Genomic DNA, 22,324 nt, shown 5'->3' with positions numbered 1-22,324 from the left:
TATGGAAGACAATCTTACTCGGCTACGAGTGATCACCAGCGCAGAAGCAGCTGTGTTTCCACAGCCAGAGACAGCATTGCTTCTGAGTAACAGTTGATAGAAGCGGCAGGCGGAGAGAGTGCCCTTGTGCTTGTGGGTTTCCCTTTGGTGGCCTCTGATTGGACCACTGTGACACCAGGATGTTGGAACTAGATGGGTCCCCTTTGGCATCTAAAGGGCATCTTCTTATGTTCTTAGAAAATGACTCTTTTTTGGAGAGTCGCTCGCCTACCCCTATGTGGGAGCATCCACAGGAAGGTGGCCATTTCAGCAGCCAGTGGGGAAGTCGTTGGTTTAGTCAACTGACCAGGGAGAAAAAGCCTGTCTCTTTAAAAGCAGTCTGATCCATATGTGGTGGCCCTGCCCAAAAATTAAAGAGTTCTGGAATATTATATACGACGAACTGAAAAAAATTGTAAGAACAACATTTCCAAAAAAAACCCTGAGGCCTTCCAGCTTGGGATTGTAGGGAGAGAAATACCCCAAAATGTGAAAGAAATCTTTCTGTATGCAACCGCGACAGCGAGAATTCTAACTGCACAAAACTGGAAGGGGGAGGGGGTTCCTTCAAAAACTGGGTGGCAGAACAAACTGGTAGAATTTGCCGAAATGGCTCAAATGACAAATAGGCTGAGAGGTAATGTAAATCAGGACTTTGTCCAAAAATGGGATATGTTTAAGAACTATTTGACGAAATACAACAGCGGTGTGGTGTCTATTACAGCGTTTGAATAATTTCTGTACATATGAATGATAAAGTAAAAGGTTTCAAAAGCAGTAAGAAACTATAAGATTGTATAATTAATTTAAAGTTACAATTATGTTTAATAGGAAAACAGAAAAAGTAAAGGCATTAGGGGGTGGTGGGAAGTCTTATGTATATTTGTAATGAATGTATGGTGAATAGTATTGTATAGAATTGAATTGTCATTGTTTTGTAATCTTTTCCCCTCCAAAGACCATACATACTAATGTTATGTTATTAAGTAAATTCAATTTTTTTAAAAAGCAGTTTGATCCTTAGAAATCAGCAGGTGGAACTTCTGAGGGCCTGGAGCTAAATGGGATCACCTGCTAACTTCTGCAGATCAAACTGCGGGTTAAAGGGACAGCAACAGGGCCTGGCTTAAAAGTTGGTAGTAAGCCTGATTCCATGGTACGCCATGCCCTTTGCATTATGAAGTTTCTGAGTTCAATCCCTGGCATCTCCAGGTGAGATTGGGAAAGATGGACCAAGAGCCTGACTTGCAATAAGGCACCTTGCTGTGTCATGGGCACCCATCCCTCCCCCAGCTAGCAAAGTGGCTGTACATGCTGAGTTGTAAGCAGGTATATTAAGTGTGCACGCCACAGGCACAAATCCCCGTTTAATTGCTTGCTTGCCTGTGCTGTCTGAGCTCTGGCTCCATAAAGTATAAAAAGAAATCAAAGGAAATGCTTTAAAAAAAGATCCTTTCTTTAGCAATGCTTCTCGCCCCCACATCCCACTTTTTAATTCTGAAGATCAGGCTTTTAAATCTTGCCTAGCGCTTTCCAAAAAGGAGTCCCTTGGAAACCAAAAAGGTCTGATCTAATAATATACATGGTGTACATTTTGATCAGCATCTTTTAACTCAGTATTCATATACTAGTAGTACTTAAAACAATCCTCTATTGGAAGACAACTCCGGTTTAAAGCGAATGACCTCCCTCAAAGAATTCTGGGAACTTTAGTTTGTCAGGGGGGCTGGGAACTGTAGCTCTGTGAGGGGGAAGCTACCACAGCCAAGGTTCTTTGGGGACGTTGTGGGCTTTAAATGTGCTCTAAAGGTATAGTGTACACAGCCAGATTCATAACCTGGGCCTGAATTCACATCCTTTGCTGTTAAGAGGGGGGAATACTGTGCCCCACCCCTACTAACCCCTACCAGGCTTTCTATTCCTGCTAATAAAGCTCAGAGCCTGGCCTAGTGTGGGTGACTGATGCTTTCCTGCATTAGTCCTGAGAACTCCTTATGAAGATGGATGCACAGCCCCAGCTACTGCCTGTCCCCCTAGTTGCAAATTGCCAGTGATTTTCAATTTCCCTCTTATCTCTCTTTTGCTTTTCCTCCCCCCTCTCGCTTGACACCCCTGCCTCCTAAGCAAAGCATGGCTGCAGCACACACTCCATTTGCAAAGGGGTTGGGAGCTCTCTCTCTCTTTCTCTGTGTGACATGTTGCAAATTGCCTCCTGTGAGGGTGCTGGAGAGACAGCTGGATGTGAAGAGGCTTGGGGAGGAGAAGGAGGGGGAATTAGAAAACCTCAAAATGAATGCTATTCATGCTTACTTAGCAACATTTGTTCCCTGCCTTTCTCCTAGTGCACTTGGCTCATCCACAGTTTAGGGTGTGCTTGCAGCTTTCTGCGTTCCCATTTAACTTGCACAGGCCACATGAAGTTACTATTAAACAACACAAATCTCAATGGTGTCAGCACCTAGTTAGGAAATCTTCCCAGCAGCACCATCTTGGAACTGTTTCCCCAGGACTGCAAGAAGTTTAGGGGCCCAGGAGTGGCACATTTTGAGCAAAATTTGGCCACGCACAAACTTGCTCTATGGGCATAGTCATAGGGTAGCAGGGCAGGCAGTTGCCCCCCACCCCCAATTTCAAGTAAATGATTAAAAATACTTAACTGACCAATCACGTCACAGATAGCTCAGTATTGCCCCCCCCCCAATAAATCCTGAATACCAGCACCTCCAGATTCTGCTGCTTCTGTACCAGGGTTAATTGTCAACCCCCCCCCCCCGCAGTATCATGGGAACTGTAATTAGGCAAGATGTTGTGAGGGGGGGAAATATTCTTTGTGATCCCCAACCCTTTCTCATTGAACTACACCTGTTATTGATTTATTACATTTATATTCCACCAATTAGATACATTTTAGACCAGAGATGGGGAACCTCAGACCCAGGGCTCAATTGCAGCCCTCCAGGTCTCTGGGCCTGGCCCCTGTGACTCTCCTTAAGCCACACCTCATCCCTGGCCTTGCTTTCCACCTCCCTCTGCTGTTATTTTCCCTGACTAGGGCATGATATAAGTAAAAGAAACACCTGCTCCTTTTCCCTTATAGGGTACCCAAGAGCCCATATAGAGTCCTTTTGTAGGTTCTCTATCGGTAGGAGAAAATAACAGAGACCAACCAGAGAATATTGAGAAGCAAAGCAGCTAGTAAGCCTGATCTTTATTAACTGTTGCAACAGGGTGCTTCCCCACATGCAGGAGAGAGGAGGAGGACCCCGAGCCATGCGTGCAAACCCTTATATAGACATTTTAAATTCGCCCCCCCCCGGAGTCCAAGACCACCCCCAGAAACATCATACATACATCACAGAAGGGGTGTAGCCCAAGACCAACCCCCAGATACATAATACCTACATCACAGAAAAGGCGGTCTACAACAGAAATCTGAGTGCGTTGTTTTTACCCTTTCTGCCAGGTTACCTGTTAATGGTCACTTGACTGGATTACCTGGGGAGCCTGGCCATTCTTTTGTAATGATAATACTTAATTCCTGAGCCTATTCACACCTTAAATGGTGCAGGATTTGTGAGGACAGAGACAATGGGGAGGTTTCTGTATTTCCTTCCACCTTGTAGAGAAATATTTGAGGTGACTGAAAGAGTCAAAATGGCTTTGGGACTTTTCCTGTGGGTTTTGGACATGTGGTTTATATATTTATATTTATATATGTGTTTCCTTGGTACATTTATGAACATTTGTAAATATATATATATACAGTGGGATGTGGCCCCTGGAAGGCTGCCTGTAAAATGCAGCCCTCAAAGTGCAAAAGGTTCCTCCCCCATGTTAGGCTGCACAGGCACCATACATTTAATGCCCATGGTTTCCCGGGGGGGGGGGGCGGGAAACCAGGATGCTGTGTCATCCCCCAGCCAAAATTCTCAGCACCCTTAATAAACTACAGTTCCCAGGATTCTTAGATGGGGGCCAAAGAAAGTGCTTTCAATAGAAGCAGCCTCAGTCCCTGGGCTGAATGGCCTGAGGTTGCTCTGCAGAGTGGGGAGGGGCAGTCCCACGGCCTAGAGAACGGGGGAGAGGGGGCTCCTGCTTATTCCCTTGGCGCCCGAAGAGGTTATTCCACGCAGTCCCACGACCACCACCTTGGGCAGCAACTCTTCTTCGGGTGGGGGGGGGGTCTTGCAGCTTCGCGCATGCGCCGCGGAAGAACCAGGGGCGCCCACCTCCCCCACCATTTCCTTGCGCGGGGGGAGGGGAGGGGACTGGAGCATGCAAGGCGCCCCCTCTGCAAGGCAATAGCCCCCTGGTAGCTCAAGAAGCAGAGGCGTGTGTCTATGTGGGAGCTCAGCCCCTCCCCTCCCACAACGCCCCCCCCCCGCCGGGTGGCGGAGATGGTTCGTTCCCTCCTGCTTCGTCTCCCCCCCCCTTCACCAGGGCAGATGGTACGTTCCTCCGGCCGACATTCAGGCTGGGGAGGGAGGGAGGGAGGCAGATAGAGACCCTCCTTTCTTTAGCCAAGAGCGCTTAGGCGGCTGCTGCTGCTGCTGCAACCACCTTGCTGGGGGCTCGTAGGAGAGAGAGAAAGGCGTCCCTTCCTCGCTTCTGGGCAGGCCGGGCGTGGGGCTCCCCCCCTCTTCCTCCCCTCCCCCCCTTGGGGGGTGGCATGACCCTCTTCGGCAGCCGGGAAGTGGGCTGGCGCTGTGAGTACCGCTCGTGTGTGTGTGTTTGTCCCACTTCCATAACCCCCGCCTCACCCCCGGGTTGCGTATTTGGGAGTGGGGGGGGGGAGTCGCCCTCCTCCCAAAAAAGGGGACTAGGAGCGGGGGCTCCACCGCCCGGAAGCAATGAAAGAGGAAGGGGGAAGCGGGGGGGGGGAGAGGAGGGTGTATCCGCTGGGTCCCCATCAAAAGCCCCATGCCGCCTCCTTTGATTTCGCTGCGCAGGAGGGGCGCACGCGCGCGCCCTTCCATTTGCTTTGCGCCTCTTGCTTGCAGAACGAAGCAAGGGGGGGGGGTGTCGCTTCCTAATTCTTCAGAGACATCTTTACTGGGCCCAACTCTGGGTGGGAAGAAAGTTGGATGAGGATTGACGAGAGCTCTCTCTTTAAAAAAAGAATGATAGAAATTGGCATTTTTATTTTATTTTTTTGAGGCCTGCAGCGCTAGAGGTGGCTAGGGCAACTTGGAGGGGTCTGGGGGTGGTGCTTCTATGAACCCCCAGGCAGGGACCTGCCGTGGGACCGGGCGCTGATACACTTGGAGGACGTTTGAGGGTGGGACGGAGAAGAGTTACTGGAGCCCCCTCCCCGGCCCTTGCTCAGGAAGACCCTCGCTGGCCTCTATGTCCATCCTGAGACTCTGGCCTCTTCAGATTCTGGGAAACTTTCCCTTGCCAGACCAAGAGGAAGCATCCTTGCCCTGGGATGAGGAAGTCGGGACCCCTCCCCACATTTCTCTCTCTGCCTTGCAGGAAATGGGGCTCAGGATGCCTGGGTCTAGCATGCCAGTTGCCCAAGGGCTCCGGCTCAAGTCCCCTGATGCTGGGCCTTTGATGGTGCCCTGGAATTGGAGGTGCCCAGGCCCAAGGAGCACATGCCCAGCCTCAGAGGTGTGGCAAGGCAGGAATTCTGCCTCTGTGGCTCATGCCCAGTGACAAAAAAATGTAAACACTTAACATGGTGTTCTAATTAATTTTTCAACTTGGTTATAGTATTAAGATGCAGTTCAGCAGGCAAGTCTTTTTATTCCCTGCTGTCCTGCCAAGTAAAGGACAATAATGAGATGCCGCTCTGATTTGCCTTGTAGACAGATTGTGTAAATGAATGGGGAGGCTGGGGGGGCATCTCTTTGGTCACCCCCCCCATGCTGGGACACTGCCTCTGCTGACACCATTAAGTTGCTTTAATTGTTTTTAATACTGTATAATTTTTATCGCTGTAACCTACCCTTAGGGTGAGTAATAATAACACATAATAATAATAATAATAATAATAATAATAATAATAATAACAACAACACGTTTCAGTTCCTTGTATCTACAGTATAGAGACTACTCTTGTCTGTACACGAACCTGAAAAATCTAAGCTGGTTTATATCCCTGTGAGATGTTCTAAGGATCTGCCCTGCCGGAGGGGGTCAGCCTTGGACTTTGTTAGGGGGTGCCTTATGGAGTGACAGTGGCCTCCACCCAGCCTGCCCCCTCCTGGGCTTCTGGCCTCCTCCTTGCCCTGGGGCTTCTCTCTCATGGTCTTCCTCTTTCTCTAGATCTCGACATGGCCCGGGAGCCTAAACTGAGCCACGCCAGGCCAAGCCAGAAGAGGCAACACAGCGGAGGCCTGTACCCGTGAGTCTTTTGTCACCACGGATTGGATCCGGCTGTGCAATGTTCCGTTTACTGTGTCTAGGCAGGGAAGGGCAATCTGTGCGGCCCTCCAGGAGTCGTTGGACTCCAGCTCCCATCAGCCCCTGCCAGCAAGCCCCTGCCATCACTCAGGGTGATGGGAGTTGTACCAGCTGCTTATGACCTGGTCCTGGTGCCCGCCCCCTCGGAAATGGCCCTGAGAATCTCCTTCTCCAACCCATTCACTGCCTGGGTTGAGTTCCAGGGCACCCCCGGCATGGAATTCCTGGTTGCTGGTGGTGAACTATTTATTTTTATTGATTTGCACTTGTTGACTTCGTGGTCCACCTTCCCCCATCCCAAGATGTTGAAGATGGTGTACATAGTTCTCCCCAACCTCCTTTAATCCCCCACAACAACCCTGTGAGGTAGATTAAGCGGAGAAGCGGTGACTGGCCCCCGAGGTCACCTGGTGAGCGTCATGACCGGGTGGGGATTTGAGCACTGATGCCCTTCTCAAGCCTCTTCTGCTGGGTGCTGACAAGCTGCCATTTAAAATTCCCCACAGTGTCTAGACATGATGTTGGGACGTTGTGGATATTTCAAAAAAGCCTCTGCTTGGTCTAGAGTGGCTGCTTGCCTCCAATCAGGAGGCGTTGCTGCTGCTTTTTGCACCCAGAGTTGCTGGCAGACGGTTTTTGCCACAGCTACTCATGCTCTGGTAACTGAAAGTTTCCAGCCACCGCTTATCCTCTGGCCAAGAAATGTGCTGCTTGCTATATTTCTGTGCCTCTTGCAACTAGACTCCAGCTGCCCTCAGATGGATTGCTTTTTTTCTTCATTAGCTCATGACACGCAGATCGGGAGGCAGTGCTAGGAAGGGGGAGCATGGAAGCCCAAGGGATAGGTGCAGGCTTGACTGCTGCACTAAGTGATAAGTGGGGCTGCTCTTGCAAACTGTTTGGAAGCGTCCGCTGCTCCAGAATGGGACAATCAAATGGTTAGCCGGAACTTAAATGCGGGAAACGTATTTGTAGCTTTGCTTCAGGTAGACTCCAGGGGGAGAGTTTTTTCTATGGTAGCATTGCGGTTGTGGAACCCACCCACCCAAAGCCACTAACCTGGCCTGGCTGCTTTTCTGCTTTCTTTTCGGTGCCACCCTGTTTCACATGCATGGGCTGCGTTCAGTTTCCTATTTTCCAGCGCTGGAGAGAGAGGGACGAGCACTGTGCTCTTCTATCGCCTCTTTGCTTCATCTAGATCCTCACGTGGAGGGTATTCTGCTGCCAAGAAAACAGATTATAACCCTGGGATTAGGCAGAAGGGTGGTTTGTTGGGGTTTTTTTGCATTTATTTATTTATATGGCTGGTAATGGAAATTGTTTGGTTGTAGCTGTTGAGAAGAGGAAGCTGTTGGGGTGGGGGTGGGGGGTAGGCAGTGTCTGCAAGACGCTTTTCCTGTCCTCTTAGATTCTGGTGGGATCCGGTACTGGTTATCCAGCCATAATCTCTGCCTGATCTCCCTGTGTGAAGGAGCTGTGACATGAACAGCTTGTAGGTAGGACAGAATCTGCTCCAGGGCAAAGGCAAGACAGAACAGGAGGTTAGTGGTGCTCCCAGACAGGGATGGGGTTGGTTTTATTATTAATTTAGAACAATTGTTACCCTGCTTCATAGCCCTGAGAGGCTCTTGGTGCATCTTAGCGCAAAAAAATTGCGAGCGGGCTGTTGAGATATCTCAGATGAGGTGCTAGCAACAGGATTTGTTGTGATGATTGGATTTCCCCTGCAGAAAGGGTAAATGGGCGGGGGGGGGGATAAGAGATGGCGTTTTGATGCCAACGCCAGCTCACTAGGACAGCTTTTCTCTCCATCTCTTGGACTCAGAAATTCAGGATACATAACACCTCTGTCTCTCAGTGAGTTGTTTTGATGGAGGAGGCTTTCCAGTTAAATGTAACTGCTATAAATCCTGGGAATTGTCGTTTAACTGAGGGCGTAAAGGACAGTTTCCTAGTAAGCCCAAGCTCCCCTCACTGATGCTGACCCCTGTCCTGGAGCCCTTGCACAGGGTGGCTGCAAGTGGCCATCTTAAATTTCCCACAATGCCACAGAACATCCGCCATAAGGCTGCTTGGGGACATGGTTGGAAATTTTAAAATAGTGGCCGCCTGGTGTGTGCTGGGTGAGACTGCTCTGGGAAGAGGTGTCCTCAAGATGTTCCTAGGGGAAATCAGTGGGGTCTGGAGGAGAGCGAACGCTGGAGGGGACTGAGGCGATTCCACCCACCCACCCCCAGGATTGTGGCCTTGCAGGCCTGTAGTCACAGGAGTAAGAACCAGCGTTGCTGAACCCACAGATGGAAACTTGGAAAACAAAAGGACTGAACAAAGCCTCCCAAAATAACTTGGAGGGGCAAACAATAGCTGCTACGCAACAGCTTTTCCCAAATTCCTGGCTTCGGCTCCCCTTGTGGCTGCCAATGTGCCGTCTCGCCGTGCCTTTAAAAGGAGGGGTGTAGCTATTGCCGGGGGTGTGAGCCATTCTTCAATCCTTCTGAAACCCTATAGCTCCCTTTGTCCTGCAGCCCAGAGGAATAGGCCCGGGAGCTGAGCACCCTCCCTGGTTCGCAGGCCTTCTCCTCCTCCACAATTTGGCCCCTGCCTGGGTTTGGCACTGGCTGAGTTCCAGGATCTGCCCTGTTGCATACAAAGAGCCTGTGAAAGAGGAGAGGAGCGACCACAGGAAAGCAATAGGTTTTATTATGGCCTGAGCCTTCGCAGGCCTTCATCAGGCATCCTTCATCACTCAGGTTCTTGCCCACCAGAGCTCATCCGAAGTGTCTCTTGTGTATGATACACACTTTCGTGCCCTTTCTTCAACGCTCTTCCAGAAATCTGGTCTGCTGGAGCCAGAGGAAAAGGGCTGTGATGCAGAAAGAAAACCCAGTGCCATAAGCCAGGGTCTGTGTATTCTCCCTAAAGATAACGACACACCCATTCTGGGCATTCTGTGGCCTGTGCGAAATTAGCCGTGCAGATGTGCTGGTTTATTTTGTGCCAGTTCCAGAAGAAAATAAAGGTGGCCGCAACTGGCTGTTGACATTCCCCTAGGCATTATTTTTTTTTAAAGACCTCTGTATGTGTAGAATCAGGATAGAAAGAGTCCTTTTGCCACATCGGGCATGTAGCTGCAGCATTCTTGAATAATAATAATTATTATTATTGCAGTGGTACCTCGGGTTACATACGCTTCAGGTTACAGACTCCGCTAACCCAGAAATAGTACCTTGGGTTAATAACTTTGTTTCAGGATGAGAACAGAAATCGTACTCCGGCGGCACGGCAGCAGCGGGAGGCCCTATTAGCTAAAGTGGTGCTTCAGGTTGAGAACAGTTTCAGGTTAAGAACGGACCTCCGGAACGAATTAAGTACTTAACCTGAGGTACCACTGTATTATTATTATTTATACCCCACCCATCTGGGCAGTTTCCAGCGCATATAAAAACATAACAAAGCATCAAACATTAAAAGCTTCCCGATAGAGGGCGGCCTTCAGATGTCTTTTCAAAGTTGTGTAGCTCTTTATCTCCTTGACATCTGAAAGGAGGGCATTCCACAGGGAGGGCGCCACTGCCGAGAAGGCCCTCTGCCTGGTTCCCTGTAACTTCGCTTCTTGCAGTGAGGGGGAATGATGGCTGTCCTATTCACCTTGTGTGGTTGGGCCAAAGGGTGGAGGGGCGGCTTCACCCCACCCCTGCCACCTTCCAGAGCCAGTTTGACCAATGCCAGAGCCCTTCCTTTAGGAGATGGACAAGCCATCACCCCTGGGACATGGTTGCTGCTGTGGCAGGGAGATTTCCCGAGTGGTCAGGCAGAGAAAAGCTGCACAAAACAATCTCCTGGCATCGAGGCAGCCACAACAGCGATTGACGGTGCAGATGCACAGCAAGGGGGAGGCTTCCGAGAGGAAGCGGAGCTGAAAATTTTTTCAATTATTCTGCAAAACATTCCTGCCGATGTCTGGCAACTTGGCTCCCACGCACTCCCTTGTGGGATGGCAATCACTTTCTGGCTCTGTAGATAGAATTTGACACACACACACACACACACACACACACACACACACCCCTGAATGCCAGAGGGAGTTGGAAATAAGGGGTTCTCACCCACACCCGCCCCCTTGATTCTGGACCCTCTTCCTGGATTTGTGCAGGCTATCCACTTGGGCAAAGTCTCTTGCGTGGGAGAAGCTGGGCAGGAATGCTGGGCCAAGATGAGGGCAGGGAAATGGAAGATTCCCACTCCGTCCGGGGGGGACGGGGACGGCCTAGCTGGTTTCCCGGGAAACGAAGCCACAGCCGTACACCGTTCGGGACTCGTGTGCCTTTTAATAGTCGCGTCGGGAAGAGGGAATGTTGGCAGGTGCAGCTTGCCATGTAGTGCAGAGAAAAGCCACACACACACCCCGTTAAAAAAATGTCATGCACGAGATGAAAGGGCCCAGAGCCCCCCGCTTTGGGGTGGGCCAAATCAGCCCATAGGGGCTTCGCCGCAGCATTCCTGTTCTTTCGCTTGCTCATGTGGCATGAGATTTATTACAGGCACATCAGCGCCTTCCTTCAGGGGAGGCGTTCCTGCTGACAGCCTTCCCCCCTCCGCCCCTTTCCATTTGGACCTGAAGGGTAGGCAGCTGGCACACAGAAACCACCAACCGTGAAATGTAAAATCAAGAATCTCTGATGGAAGATCAGCAGGGGGTGGAGGGTGGGGGGTCTGGGCTGATTCTTCCACTCCGGATAGAGCGAGTTTCTCCCTGAAAGAAGCCTTGACGCAATCTCACTCCCCACACTTTGGCCAAAGGGCAGGCCGGGTGTTGTCAAACTACAACTCCCATCAGCGGTCAGGGGGTTTGGGAGCTGGAGCCTCCAGGGGTCCTGGAGGATGTTCTTGCCCCTTCCAGTGTCTGGAAGAGGCTCCTGGGCCTGTTTCCTCCCCATAGGCCAGCAGAGCTCATAGCCAAAAGGAAGGTGCTGAGTGCTTAAGGTTGCCCTACCTTCAACTCTCCACTTCCATTTTAAAAAGAAAAGGAAACTCCCCTGGTTCTTTTACTTGTGGGAACAGAAGGAAAATCCTGCAGGCTGGATTCTACTGGGATAAAAGGAGTAAACCAGCCCCTACCTTCCAGCGACCACAAATGCTCTGGGAAAAAAGGATAAGTGGCAGGCACTCACTTTCAAGTGGCATAAATATATGTTTTAATATAGAATATAATTACGTAACATTTGACATATTGGAATAACTGTTTAGGATCTGGTTGTTTTGCATTCATTCCTCTGCCCCCCCCCTTTTCTGGCTACCTCCTCCAGTGCTCAAATCATTGGAGAAAAGGCAGAGTGGCTTAAAGAAATCTGCAAACTCAACCCCCTCTTCCGCCCCGATCCCTCCAGTTTTAGCCAAATCATGGCTCCCGCAGTACTCCTCTGGAACAGTAGCTGAGGGAGCAGCCAAAAGGGACAGAATCGTAGGACTGTAGAGTTGGAAGGGACCCCCAAGGCTCATCTAGTCCAACCCCCCAATCATAACTGAAGTCAAGGGAGGGGGGTTGCTGGCACCTCTGCAACTGAAGCATTACTAACCTCTCTCCTCTTTAGTCTCAGGTGCACCAGGGCCAGTATAAACTGGGAAATGAATATGCACTTGAATGCCTAAAACCTGCACAGGGGAGCTTGCACCATGCATGACTTGGCATGCTAAATATGCTACCGCATATACACTCCTGTCGCGCTGACTAGTTACAAAACCCAGATTTACTTCCCGTTTTGCAACCTTCCTTTATTCAAGCCGAAGCACCCGAGGAGTTGATAGGGCTGCCTCCTGTGGCAGGTCAACATTTGAGATGCGTGTGGCAACACAAGTCTTGTTTCCAATAAAAATTGTCGCAAGGTGCCTTGCTGACGGCAGAAAGGCAGTGTAGAGATGGAGCGGCAGCGTGATGCTGTGGTTAGAGTGGGGGTGAGGTGCCTGTGGCCCTTCAAACAGCACAGGAACACCCAACTCCCATCATTTTTAGCTATTGGCCTTGTTGGCTGGGACTGATAAGAGCTGGAGCCCAGGGATATCTGCCCCCCCCCCTGGCTCCCCCATCTCTGGGCCAGGAGTGGAGGAAATAAAAGGCATAACACTAGGGGAAAATGTTTATAAAATCAGGGCATTTGCAGATGATCTGATTGTGATGGTGGAAAATCCAATTAACAGTACAAAGAAACTTTTAGAGAAAATGGAAGAATTTGGAAAAGTGGCAGGCTTTAGATTAAATAAAGAAAAAACAAAAATGATGGTTAAAAATATGGATAATCAGAGCAAAAAGGATTTAGAAGAAGCAATCGGATTGCAGAGAGTGAAAAAAGCAAAATATTTGGGGACTTACTTAACAATGAAAAATACAAAGGCGGTTTTCCATGCGCCTGTCTCCTGGTGCAGCGGAGGATGTTGGGAAGCATGAAATGGCGCCGAATTACCTTTTCCTCTCTTGTCTGCAGCAGCACCTGCGACCTGGACTATGAGCTCTATAAAGAGGATTTGCCCTACAGGTGCGTTTTGGGGCTTTGCTCTCCCTCCCTCATTGCCTGTCCATCACCATAACGGGTGGGAGTGAGTTTCCCCCACCATATCCTTGGACCTCAGCAAACCCCCCCCCCCCCCGCCCACATTTGAGCTGTGGTTTCAAGGGGATTCTGCAACTGACCCTCTTGCTCTCGTTTCCTGCAGGGTCTACGAGTACCAGAAGATTCCCCCGCTCATCAGTCACATCCCGGTCAAGGCCAGGAGAAGCCACTTGGGGGCCGGGGGCAAGGCCAGCTTGGGTCCCCACGCGGGGCTGAGGGGCAGCAGCGGCTCCACAGCGGGCCGAACGAAGTGTAAGCGCTTTGGGGCAGAGAGGGCCTGGTGTCCCAGGTGCCAGGGGCACTCTTTCAGCATTTAGCGCCGACAGTGAACGAGCCTGTCAAAGAATGTTTGCAGTCCAGACTGTCTGAGGGACGGAAAAGCAGTCCGTCTGGATGTGACTAAAATCCCACACTGACAAGCACCTGGGTGGCCTGTGGGCTAGGAAGAGGGTCTAAAAGGGAGCAAAGCTGAAGAGCAGGGAGTCTCATGGTAGGGTGTAAAGCAGGCAGTCAACTGGGAAACAGTAGTCAGGAAGATGGGGAATGAAAGGAATTTCATGTGTTGTTTTGCACTCAGCAGCCAGTCTTTGGGTACAGGTTCTATTGTTTTGTTTCCATTTATCTCGTTCTGATGTGTTTCTCGCAGAAACATGTTAGTATATTGGCCTGAATATAAGCCACACTTTCCCCCCCAAATTCCGACCATGAAAAGTTAAAGTGTGGCTTAAATTCGTGACCCTGCAAAAATCGGCTTTTACAAGACTTCTGGTGAGGCAAGATGGCGGGCGCCACAGCAGCACGTAGCTCCTAGGACCACCAGCACAAGACACAATTTTAAGGGAGCAGCTTATATTCGGGTATTGTCTTTTTTTCTCCCCCCCCCCGAATTTTAAAGAAGCGGCTTATTTGTGGGTGCAGCTTATATTTGGGCCAATACGGTACTTCGTTTGGGCTCTGAGTTCAAAAAAGAGCAACACTTCATAGGCACCTTTGTATCCATGCATGTGCCAAGGCCCTTTTGATCTGTAAATATAAGCTCCTTGCCCACCACAGCTTCCATGAGCTAAGGAGAGCAGCCAGCTGACCGTGGTTTTGATCCACGCACTTGGACACAACTTGTAGCCTCCCCCCACAGCCTCCCAGTGACAGAACCAGTGAAGAGCTGGTGTGAACGCCACCCCATCCGCTTCGGTTTCTGCGGGGTGCCAGTAACGTGGTTTGGCCCGCTCACGCTGTCTTTCCCTTCCAGTGCGAGCAGAGGAGCTGCACTCCATCAAGGGAGAGCTAAGTCAGATTAAAGCTCAGGTGGACAGCTTGCTGGAGAGCCTTGACCGGATGGACCAGCGACGGGAGCAGCCCACAGGTGAGGAGGCGCGCGAGAGTCAAGGAGCCGTGAGGATGAACAGCAGCATTTTGTTGCAGGTCTTAGGCACATGCACACAAAGCAGAGTTCAGATTTTCTGATCAGAAAACTGACCAGAAATTCTAAATCCCAGCTTCCTTGTCTACAGCAGGTTTGTGGGCTGGAACATCATTAGGATTCCTGTCTGTCTGTAAACTCATTGAGGTGCAGGACCTGGCCCAGTGGAGCAGGATGCACCTGCCTTGTGGCATTAATAATAATAATAATAATAATAATAATAATAATAATAAAATAAATATTTTTTATTTATACCCCACCCATCTGGCTGGGTTTCCCCAGCCACTCTAGGCGGCTCCCAACAGAATATTAAAATACAATAACCTACTAAACTTTAAAAGCTTCCCTAAAGAGGGCTGCCTTCAGATGTCTTCTAAAAGCCTGGTAGTTGTTGTTCTCTTTGACATCTGGTGGGAGGGCGTTCCACAGGGCGGGTGCCAATACCGAGAAGGCCCTCTGCCTGGTTCCCTGTAACTTTGCTTCTTGCAGTTAGGGAACCGCCAGAAGGCCCTTGGCACTGGACCTCAGCGTCCAGGCAGAACAGTGGGGGTGGAGACGCTCCTTCAGGTATACTGGACCAAGGCCGTTTAGGGCTTTAAAGGTCAGCACCAACACTTTGAATTGTGCTCGGAGCATAGTAAACCTAGGCTCAGTGCCTAGGTGGGAGACTGCCTGGGAGCACCACAAACGGCACCCGGCGCCAGGAAAAAGGTGGTGCGGAAAAGTGTGATGAACGGGTAAGGTGGTGTGATGTGGCCTGCTTGCCTGCTTTGTCTGATCCCTCAGGCTCCAAGGAGGTCAAGAAGAAAGCAGCCGCCAGCACAGAGGCCTCCTACTCAGCAGGAGAGACCACCCGGAGGAAGGAGAGCCCCGTGCAGGATGGCCGGGCTGCTCTGCCAGAGGTGGACAGTGCAGAGGAGAGCACAGACACCGAAGAGGCGGTGAGTGGCAGCGCCGAGGGCGGAGTAGCAAGAAGGGGAGCAACCGTGAGGCTGCAGGTCTCTCCCTCCCTCTTCAGTGGAAACTTGGGAACGCAATGTGGGTTTTTTTGTGATTCCATGCAGATACAGTACTGCATTTTATTGCTACAACATTGCAAGCCGCACCTGTCTAGAGCGTCAATGGTGAAGGTGATACCTTATGCAGAAAAAGCTACCAAGGTCTCTCAGGATTGTCTATTGCAAGACCCCTCTGAGCCTTCCCCCTTTGCCTTTTTGTGCAAAGCAAGGCTGCACCGTTTCCTAAGCTTTTCTGCCTTGCCTGCATCTGTACCATTAAGCAAGGGCTGTAGCTTTGCATCTTATTATGTGCCCCAAGACACACACACACACACACACACACACACACACACACACACACACACACCCCTCCCTTGCTAGCTCTGGGGTGGGAGAGCTGCTAGGAGCTCTCTCAGGCTATTGGAAGCCCACTAACTCCACAAGTTGCACAAAGGTCAGGTCACTGCCATCATCAAATGTTGAGTATTTGAATGGTTTTGGTTTGGTCAATGTTGTGTTTGTCATGTGACTAGGAGAGACTGTGCCTATCATAGAGGCCAGAAGGCCAGAGGGACATGGGGAGGGGGAGACTTGCAGAGCAAACACCAGGGGCCCAAATTCTTCAGCGGGGTTTAGCAACCATTCCCGCTTTTCTCAGGGAACTCTGGGAATTGTAGCTCCCCGAGATGAATAGGTGGTGCCTCCTATTGACTCTCAGCACCCTTATCAAACTGCAGTTCCCAGGATTATTTGGTGGGGGAAGCTGTGCCCGTCTAAAGTGCTTCGACTCGGCTTTAAATACGCAGCGCAGATTGGGGCTGAGGATTCAACAGGGAAAATGCCGAGTTATGCCTCAGGGACGAGGCTGACAAAGCCTCTTCTTTCATTGCAGGCAAGGAATCACACATTGGACCTGGAAGGCAGCCAGTAAGAGGACCTGGAGTGCCCCCAACCCCTTTGCCCGGCGTTTCCTTCCTGTGTTTTGTATTCCTTCCGATGCCTCTGGCCGGTGCTGCGTCCGGCGTCAGTTCCCTGCCGTCAGGGGTGGTGCAGAGGCCGAGAGGCCCACCACGGTCTCCCTCGCACCTTTTTCTGGCCTGGCAGAGAGAGACTCCTGTGGCGCGTTCGAGGGAGAAGCAGCTTGGTGTTCTTTGTTGTGAAAATTAAAATATGCCAATGTGGGAGACGGGTGGGCAAAGCAGGCAGTGCCAACGTCGCAGTTGCCCAGCTCAGCATTAAACAAAAAATAAAGCAGTTGCCATCTCCTACTGATAATGATGTGTTGCTTGCTGTCCTGTCTTAGCTACAGATTTACCATGTGCCAGACCAGATTGATTGCTGCCTTTTATCATTTCTGAGCCTGACGTGTCTGCTCAGAAGTACATCCCATGAGCTTCAGTGGGGCTTCCTCCCAGGTATGTGGGCAAAGGAGTCCCCAGCCCCCCAGATGTTGCTGGACTGCAACTCCCATCATCCCCGGCCATTGCCCAATTTGGCTTAGGGCTGAGGAGTTGTAGTCCGAAACATCCAGACGCCACCAGGTTAAGAAAGGCTGCTCTAGACTCAGAAGAGAAGCCCTGTGGGATCAGACACACAGCCCATCCAATCCAGGGATGGGAAATCTGTAGCGCCCCAGATGTTGTTCTCCCAGCTTCCATCAACCTGGACCCACATGCCCAATGGTCAGGGATGATGGAGAACTTCAGCCAAACATCTGGAGGGCTGAAGAATTCCCATTGCAGGTCTAATCCAGCATCCTGTTTGCCACAGAAGCTGTTTGGGTGCTTTTGGAAAGCCCAGGTGACAACCAAAGCTTTTTCCTGATGCAGTTTCCCAGCAGGGACCCATGTTTAGAGGCATCTATCTTGGAGGTGGCATGCAGCCATTGTGCCTAGTCGTCACTGGTAGTCTTTTCCTTCATATAGGACTTAATCCCTTCTAAAGGTGTTTGCGTTTGTGGCTCCCAGCTGCACAACCTGAAGCAGTGCTTCGCTTTCTGTCAGTGCCATCGCTGAACCTGATTTCTAATACTATGATGATGCGGGGAGGGGGAACAAATATTCTGCAAAACCATAAGTGTCCCTTGTGTAGATGGCTAGTTGCTGCTTTATTGCACCACCGGACAACAAAGATAGGAGTAATTACTGCAAGTACATTTTGCAAATATTTTTGAACTTGTAAAATCCACTGGTCTGAAACTTGGCAACTGGCCAGCCTTCTCAGTCTTCTATAATAGCACTGGGCATGCACGTTGCCCGTGAACTTCGTAGAGGAGCTGCTCTGAGTTCAGACCATTTTCTTAAAGAGATGGCACGTTCCTAGGAAACCCATCCACAAGATGCATGGTTTTATAATGTACTTAACCCAGTAACCATTTTTTCAGGACATTGTTGCACCGGACCAGCAAAAGATATGCATGTGACCTCGCTTTAAACCTAAATATATCAGTGCTTATGTCAATGCCAGGGTTTATTTCTGGCTATGCTAACCTGAACTCTAGTTTTGTGGGCACCTTTTGTGCTATTCCAGATTTCGCAGAGTAGCTCATTTTCACTCTTCCTTTTCCCAGTTTACTCCATTCGCTGACACTCTAGTAAATTCTGGAGTCCATAAATACACACTACACTAGTAGACTTCAACTGGTGGCCTGGGATCCAATGCTGGGTTACGGTCTGATCTAAACCTGATCACAACAGCAGCGTTCCCACTGTGCAAATACATGGCAAGAAAACAAGACATGGGCTCCCAAATGTAGGTTTGGCTTGAAAGTGGTTCCCGAATTTGAAACTGTTGAAGACAACTGCATCAACTCCACAGTGATAGTAAGAGGGAGAAGACATGAAAACCAAAAAGCCTTAAGTTATGCAAAATAGTGTATTTTAATTATAAAAAGAGACTTTATTACAAGTATCTAATAAACTTTTCTCCATGAAGAACAAGTTCTCAAGCCTTGCATATCACAAGATACTAGTAGGTCCTAGTAAATCAGACCAAGTATTAATGAGTCCATGACAGAAGCAGATTGTGCTGGAAGTGGCCACTGAATAGTCAACCTGCAACTCGCTGGCAAATTAGCTAATCACTCTACATCCCCCTTGATCCCATTACCAGTTACTGGCTCACTTCCATCACCTGCAAGAAGAAACCATTTCAATCTTTAGGATGCCCATTTGAGGTTGACCTTTTAACAAGGGAGGTCACACACAATTTATTACACCATGGGTCTGCAAAAGGAGATTTCACATAATGAAGTAGTCTGATACAGTGTTCTGCCTTTAGTCCCCAGATGTTGAGCTAAACTTCCCATCATCCCTATCCATATTAACAGATGAGATGATGGGACTTGTAGTCCCAATAATATCTGAGGACCCAAAGTTGAAAAACACCAGAGTAATTTCAGCAACAAACTTTTAGCCAATACAAAAAAACAAACAAAAAAAACCCCCCATAAGCTTGCCGTATTTCCTACGAGAAAATGCTGATTTTTAATTTTTTGTCTTAAAGCAAGGAGTTTCAGGGAAGTGGGGAGGAATGCAGAGAATGATGTCACCTTATTGACAATTGCCTCAATGCAAAGCGCACTGATTTGGAAGGAAACTCCTTTGAAATGAGGGTATCCAAGAAAGCAGGTTAAGAAGCAGGCTGTGTGGATTAACCCATTTTGTTCCTTGACATTTTCAAAGTGTAGTATTTTTAAACTTTGGAATTTTGAAAGCAAACATAGCCGCCAACAACACTGGACTAATGAACAAATGCAGAGTCCTATCCCAAACTGATAATCACAGCAATTTGAAAACTCAGACCAAGGAAGAACTTTGGATTCAACCAGCAGCAAATAACCCTTTTTTGTTTTTCTTGAGACTCAGACTGTGCGCACATGCACACACACATCATATATTTACAACATTTAAAGCAGATTTTTTTCCTCCCAAATCCCAGGAACTGGGTGAAAACAACACAGAGCAATAATTCCCGGCACGTTTAATAAAGTAGCTTTCTGGGCCTGACTTTCGGAAGTCTCTCTCACTCTCCGTCGAAGTTTCCCTCGCAAAGAGTGCGGAGCTGCAGAGATTGTCTCGTGTGGATGTGGCCTGCCCTCCAGGGGAAAAGGGGTCGGCTCGCCTTCCCTGGATCGCGACTGGGCCCTCCGTGGTTGCGGTTCCTCGCCAAGGAGGAGGCCAGGCAACTTCACCTAGGTCGGGTAAACCACGCTCAGATCCCGGATCCAAAACCACGATGCAGCCGAAGCCCAGAGAGACATCGGAAGAGGAGTCCGGCGAGGCGCAACCCGAGAAGTTCCCGGAGTTCAGGCGGTGGCGGCAGGAGGCTGGGCCGTGTCTGTGTCGGTCGGCGCTTGGGTGCCCGGCGCGGGTCGGCGCTTGGCAGCGCGCAGGAGGCTCTGTCGGAGCAGCGGGTAGAGGCGCTGGCATCCGTCGAGGCCGAGGCGCACGGCTTGCGCCCAGCTGTCGGGGGGCCCTCCCTCGCCGCTGCCCAGCAGCCCGGCCACCTGGTTGAGCGATGGCAGGAGCGCCACGGTGAGGCGGGCGTCGGCGGCGCGCTCCTCGGGCTCGCTGGGCTGCAGGCGCCACTCTCCGCCCGGCGTCCGGCACAGCGCGCACGCCGCCACCAGGTCGTAGAGCTCCACGCCGGCGTCGGCCAGGGCCAGCCCCGCGGCGCACAGCGCGGCCGCCAGCGCCGAGCCGCCGTCCTGCAGCAGAAGCGCGCTCACCTCCAGCTGCGCCCGCGGGTAGCGCGCCAGGCGCACGGCCGGCTCCAGCGCCTCCTGCAGCGCCAGCGCCAGCTCGGGCTCCCGCTCGCTGGGGCGGATGCGCGCCCCGCGCCCCGAGAAGGGCGCCCGTCGGAACTCGCACACCAGCCGCCCGCGGGGCTCGCCCGGAGCCGCCGCGCCCGCCCCGCCGCCGGCTTCGCGCGGCCCGGCCACCGAGCACAGCACTTTGGTGCCGCCGTGGAGCTCCACGTAGGCCGAGCCCTTGGCCTGGCTCAGCAGCCCCGCGCGGGCGAAGAGCGGCTGCAGCGCCGACGGGTCGCGGGGCGGAACCTCCGGCGCCTCGACGGGCGCGAAGAGCAGCGGCGTCTGGGACTCCTCCGGCCCCGGCACCCGGCGGTGGTCCTGCGGCATGGCTGCTTCGGTTGCTGGCGCGTCGCGCTCCGGAAGGGGAAGAGGAAGCTGCTCGAGGGAGGGACAGGCGGAGGGAGCAGCGGCTTCGCTTCCGAGGCGCACGGGCGGTTTAGCGCCGAAAGAGCGCCGTGGCGGAGAGGGGACCTGCAGCCCCCGCCTCGCAGACACCCGTCGAGGCAGGGAGAGCGCCTCGATTCCCGCATCCCAGCAGCTGCGGATCCTGCACTCAGAAGGAAGCCTCCGGGCTCCCCGGTGGATTCCAGTTCATCTTGGCTCCAGCCAGAAGAGCCGGTGGCCAGGGTGGAGGGAGTTGTGCCCCAATGCTATCCATGATTAAAGAGCCGTTTTATATCCATTTTTTGAGTTTGGCAAAGAAATGAGCGGATTCAGGGCTCCTGCAGTTTATGATGGGTTGGAAGCTGCGTGAGCCTTAGTTTTGGGGTGCCCTCCCTCTCCAACTGGCAACAGGTGTGTGGGGAGCCTCCAATCTGGGCTGAGCCCTCACTTACGTTCTGGACTAGCAGAAGCCACAAACCTGCAGCTCAGCCTCCAAGATGTACATGACATTGCAAGTACCAGAGCACCACTCTGTGCAACTTTAACCAGGACAGAGAAAGGTATTGCCATCACAGAAGCCCATGAGCAAGTGGGCACAGCTGACCTCACTGTCCTGGTCAAAGTCCCCAAACTGTTTGGGCTGAGTCACCCACTGCTCCGGCAGCCACACTGCTCCCCTGTTCTGGCCCACATCAAACTAGATTAGCGCTATGGGCTATTTTATGAAGTCATGCCCTCTGTCACATTCTGTTAGTAAATGCACAGGTGAATGGCAATCCTATTTTGGAGCTCTGTCTCGCTATGGAACGTCCAAGCTGTCCCTACATCCCAGCTGCTACCATGGAACATTTAGCCTTTGTTCCAGTTAGCAAACAGTAATTTTACACTGTGAGCCTGCTGCTCCTGTGTGTATGGATGCATCAACTATTTCCAAAATTTATTATCTCTCTGTAATATGCTGTGCCACTGAGGATTTGTTCTTGTCATGTCAACAAGGCTGGAAATGATTAATGCCAGGATGGCATTCATTCATCTGGCTTCCATGAGGCCAAATGAAGCCTGGCGCTCAGAACCCCATCCTCCTCCCATGGCCAGGTGATCTCTGCTCCATTAAAGTTTGCTTTCAGAAATGATCTTGGGCTTAGCATTATATATGAAGGGGGAATTGTAAATTATGACGAGCAATAGTTAACCTTGCAAGTTGGCTTCTTTAGCAACAAACCATCGTTTGCTGTAACCCACAACCTGAATTTTGCACATAATGGTGAGCTGATGTTCTCTGAAAGCAAGATATAAGCCAGGAGATGAGGGGCAGGATGGGCCAAGCCCCCTGTTCTGCTTGGGCTCAAGTGAGCTACTGGCTCAAATATCCCTCTGGCAGAACAAGGAAGGAATTTGCAGGTCTCCACTACCCCTTTTAGTTAACCACAGCCTCCCATGTCATCCAAACCAGCAAGTGCAATTGGCAGTAACTGGGCTTGATTTCCCCAAGCCAGCTTCTGAAACAAGCAGCAACGATGTGGGAGGAAGTGATGGGGTGAGCACCTGAGCATGAGGCTGGCTAAGGCATGTTCCTGCTTACGCACTTCACACTACACCATGGTTTAGCACAGGCATAGGCAAACTCTGCCCTCCAGATGTTTTGAGACTACAATTC

At 50.9% G+C, this 22,324-nt stretch overlaps 2 protein-coding genes across 3 annotated transcripts; one reads left to right on the top strand and one right to left on the bottom strand.

The window, feature by feature from the left end:
- The first annotated feature begins 4,511 nt into the window (after nt 1-4,511).
- LOC114602315 (RNA-binding Raly-like protein) lies at nt 4,512-16,745 on the top strand. 2 transcript variants are annotated; one of them, XM_028740392.2, is made up of 7 exons: nt 4,512-4,745; nt 6,310-6,388; nt 12,930-12,977; nt 13,156-13,304; nt 14,302-14,415; nt 15,259-15,413; nt 16,363-16,745. In XM_028740392.2, exons 1-7 carry the CDS (start codon nt 4,709-4,711, stop codon nt 16,399-16,401), a joined length of 621 nt encoding a protein of 206 aa, XP_028596225.2. In that variant the 5' UTR covers nt 4,512-4,708; the 3' UTR covers nt 16,402-16,745. The 2 variants fall into 2 exon arrangements, with proteins under 2 accessions (XP_028596225.2, XP_028596224.2); XM_028740391.2 differs by having other exon boundaries at nt 4,514-4,745; nt 12,927-12,977.
- A 1,585-nt stretch (nt 16,746-18,330) lies between these two features.
- Nucleotides 18,331-22,314, bottom strand: EXOSC6 (exosome component 6). The gene has a single exon (XM_028740387.2). It carries the CDS (start codon nt 20,608-20,610, stop codon nt 19,777-19,779), a length of 834 nt encoding a protein of 277 aa, XP_028596220.1. The 5' UTR covers nt 20,611-22,314; the 3' UTR covers nt 18,331-19,776.
- Between the last annotated feature and the right edge of the window lie 10 nt (nt 22,315-22,324).

This window comes from Podarcis muralis, chromosome 7 (assembly GCF_964188315.1).
Source record: "Podarcis muralis chromosome 7, rPodMur119.hap1.1, whole genome shotgun sequence".
Taxonomy (NCBI): Eukaryota; Metazoa; Chordata; class Lepidosauria; order Squamata; family Lacertidae; genus Podarcis; species Podarcis muralis.
The sequence above is the reverse complement of the archived record's forward strand: the minus strand, read 5'-3'. Positions and strand labels throughout refer to the sequence as shown.

Bases quoted from the DNA above. Each gene is read 5' to 3' on its own strand.
- EXOSC6 (XM_028740387.2), bottom strand. From the start codon at position 20,610: ATGCCGCAGGACCACCGCCGGGTGCCGGGGCCGGAGGAGTCCCAGACG.
- LOC114602315 (XM_028740391.2), top strand. From the start codon at position 4,709: ATGACCCTCTTCGGCAGCCGGGAAGTGGGCTGGCGCT. The intron at 4,746-6,309 runs GTGAGTACCGCT...CTCTTTCTCTAG, and splicing joins CCGGGAAGTGGGCTGGCGCT to ATCTCGACATGGCCCGGGAG. The intron at 14,416-15,258 runs GTGAGGAGGCGC...CTGATCCCTCAG, and splicing joins GCGACGGGAGCAGCCCACAG to GCTCCAAGGAGGTCAAGAAG.